A 3279-nucleotide genomic window follows, 5' to 3' on the forward strand; every position below is an offset into this window, starting at 1 on the left:
ATATTTATTTATTGGATCATTTATTTATATCAGAACGGAGTCATGGATATTTATTTTGTACTTTAGTTACAATCCAATACTAGAACTTCTGACCTGTAAAGAGCTTTTTATCATCACTCCTATCCTTACAACAACAATAACAACAACAACAACAGCAACAACAACAAAAAGCTGAAAAAAAGGAAATTCAGTGATTTTTCTTGGACTCATCAGAGAATTGACATTGCAGGGTAACTTCTACCCCCAAATTTGGGGGGACAGATAAAGACAGAGAATACAGAGAATCTGGCTAATAGGAGCAGTAGCTACTGGAGCCATAAACTAGTAGGAAACTTCAAAGGTAATTTAGACAAATCCTGGAGGATGTGTGTGGACTAGTATGAAAATGAGAAACACTTGGAGCTGTAGTCTTAGGGAGGCTCCACACTTTAAATCCAGCAATTCTAGCAGATTCTTATAGTAAAGATCCAAGAATGGATTGTGAAATAAGCCCAGAGCATGCTCCATGTTAGAGGCCTCCTCTCCAGGCCAAAAGACTTTATTAGAGACATATCCTACCTGGAGTAGGGGGTATTTCTCTGACTCCAGGTTGTTTGTTAGTTCTGTGATTTCAGTTTTCTGAGCTGAAAAACAGTCCAGAAAAACAGTTGATTTTTGGTTTGTTCAGGTTCATCTTGATATCAGGATGGGAGTGGCAACTTCTAAGTTCTTTTTATATGTTGGAACAGAAAAGAAATCTGTCTGATTTTTCTTTGACACTCAGATCTTGGCCGCATAGTTTTTACTAATTTGTTAGTTTTCCATTCTCTCTATACCCTTATTCTACCTGGGAGGCTTGGTCTGAATTATCCTTATCAGCCTGTTTGTAGAATTGGAAATCCAACCTCTTGGCTGGTAAGATTAGAAGAAATTCCAGTACTTTGGGGATTTATTTTTCCCTCCCCCAAATGTTAAAGGATCTCAGGGACTTAGTCCAAGCACCATATGGAAAGAGAAACAGGCAGTTTGACCCATGCATTAGTACACTACTTTTTATCAGCTGCAATGCTTCTGCTCTGGGTGTATAGGATCACTGTTAAAGAAACAGGTGAAAGCAGATTGGTTCATAGATAAGCCTTGCTCATAGATACAATAAAGCCTTTCTATTTAACTCACTCTGTCAAAGGAAGATGATTCAATTCCTTGAATATTCATGGCCTAAGTTTTGCTTGGGTTCCAAGCTCACTCTACAACTTCCTTCCTATTTGACCTTAGGAAAGTTTCTCAACTTTCTTGCCTCATCTGCAAAATGTGTAAATAACAATGAGTCTTGCTGCACAGGGTTGTTCTGGGGATTAAATGAGTTGTCTAGAGCAGTACCTTGCTCTAGTATAGTACTATGCTCTTGCATAGTATGTACTATGCAAAATAGGTGAATTAATTTGAATTGATGATCCTACTGGAAGTGAAAGTGAAAGTGAAGTAGCTCAGTCGTGTTGGACTCTTTGCAACCCCAGCTCCTCCGTCTATGGGATTCTCCAGGCAAGAGTACTGGGGTGGGTTGCCATTTCCTTCTCCAGGAGATCTTCTTGACCCAGGGATTGAACCCGGGTCTCCCACATTCCAGGCACGCTTTAACCTCTGAGCCACCAGGGAAGCCCAATCCTACTAATTGCGATATTGAAATTTTGTCCCAGAACAACTGGGCTCCAAAGCCTGTGTGCTTTCAATACCGTTGATAACTTTCTGCTATTTAAAGCTGGCTCACTTCCTAGACATATGCTCACCCAGACCAAACAACCTTTGGAAGCCCACCCTCAGCTCCTGGGTCCTAAGGGCATACACCATAGGGTTAAGGGCTGGGGGGATGACACTATGCAACACATTGAGAAGAACAGGGATGATGGGAAACTGTCTTCCTGCCAGATGGGTGACAGACACTACAATAACAGCGGTGTAGAAAAAGAGAATGAGGGTGAGATGAGAGCTGCAGGTACTCAGGGCCTTAGATGTTGCTTCAGCAGAGTTCAACCTCAGCACTGAGCGAATAATCAACATGTAGGAAGCAAAGACCAGACCCATGTCACTCCCAACCACAAACCAAGCCAAGGCCAAATGGTAAAATCTATTAATAGTGATGTCATCACAGGCCAGACTGGTGACCCCCAAGTTAGAGCATAGACAGTGGTCAATCTCATTCCTGGAGCAGTAGTGTCTCTGGGCAGCAAGTACAGGCACTGGGATGATCAGCAGGCCATTCCTGAGCATCATAGACAGTGTGACTTTGATCACAAAAGTCTCAGTGACTATGGAACAGTACCGAAGGGGATAGCAAATGGCTACATACCTATCCACAGCCATGCAGAGGAAGATGCCTGACTCCATGCACATGAAACAGTTGATGGCATACAACTGAGCAAAGCACTCAGTGAGACTGATGGTCTTGGCATTAAACCAGAAAATGGCCAGGATTTTGGGCATGATGGTAGTAGCCAGTCCAATGTCCACCACAGCCAAGATACCAAGGAGGTAATACATGGGCTGGTGTAAGGTAGACTCATGATGGATGGTGATCAAGATGAGGAGATTGGCACCAAGAGCTAAGAAGTAGAGTAGAGCCAGCGGCAGGGAGAGCCAGTGTTGCCAGCTGTGAATGCCTGGAAACCCCATTAGAACAAATTCAGACACTTGAAACCTTGAGCCATTGGTTATACTTAGGGTAGTATCCATGTCATGGGATGTCTTCTTCTCAACATTTATCTGTGAATTAAGGGAAAACAAGAATAGACTGCGGTTAGCCCAGGTGAGGGTCAAAATTCATGTAGAGGAATATAGGATTCACCAATGACTCAGTTCTTTTTAGCATAACATATCCTCAACTTGCTTGGAAAGACCCTTGGAAAAAATTCATATAAGAACAATGGAAGAGCCAAAACAGGTTCTAAGATAAAGCTTTTAGCAGAATAAAAGTGAAGATTTATGTCTTTGTTTTCTTGAAATTTTGAGTAGTGATTTTTAATATGTGAGGGTTATGAACACAAAGAGAACACATATGCATATGTAAAGAATCCAAACTTTCAGGAGGTAAAGTTTAAGGGCAGAAGTGTTTTCCCTATTCTTGGAGATCTTAAGAGAATAAGCCACAATGAGAACTTCCTTTTCTTAAACAGCACCTGAAGCTGACAAATTGTTTCTGACAAAACTCATCTCTTTTCATCTTCATCAAACAGCTGTTGCTATTCACACATGCATAGAGGATGCAGCACTTAAATGATTAGTCTAGATAAGAATCTTATATTG

The 3279-nt window shown here is 41.5% G+C and overlaps 1 protein-coding gene across 1 annotated transcript; it reads right to left on the reverse strand.

The window, feature by feature from the left end:
• Positions 1 to 1743: 1743 nt before the first annotated feature.
• Positions 1744 to 2709, reverse strand: LOC104988006 (olfactory receptor 688). Its single transcript, XM_010839145.1, has one exon. It carries the CDS (start codon positions 2707 to 2709, stop codon positions 1744 to 1746), a length of 966 nt encoding a protein of 321 aa, XP_010837447.1.
• Between the last annotated feature and the right edge of the window lie 570 nt (positions 2710 to 3279).

Source organism: Bison bison, unplaced genomic scaffold, assembly GCF_000754665.1.
Source record: "Bison bison bison isolate TAMUID 2011002044 unplaced genomic scaffold, Bison_UMD1.0 scf7180017864112, whole genome shotgun sequence".
Lineage (NCBI taxonomy): Eukaryota > Metazoa > Chordata > Mammalia > Artiodactyla > Bovidae > Bison > Bison bison.

Bases quoted from the DNA above. Each gene is read 5' to 3' on its own strand.
- LOC104988006 (XM_010839145.1), bottom strand. From the start codon at position 2,709: ATGGATACTACCCTAAGTATAACCAATGGCTCAAGGTTTCAAGTGTCT.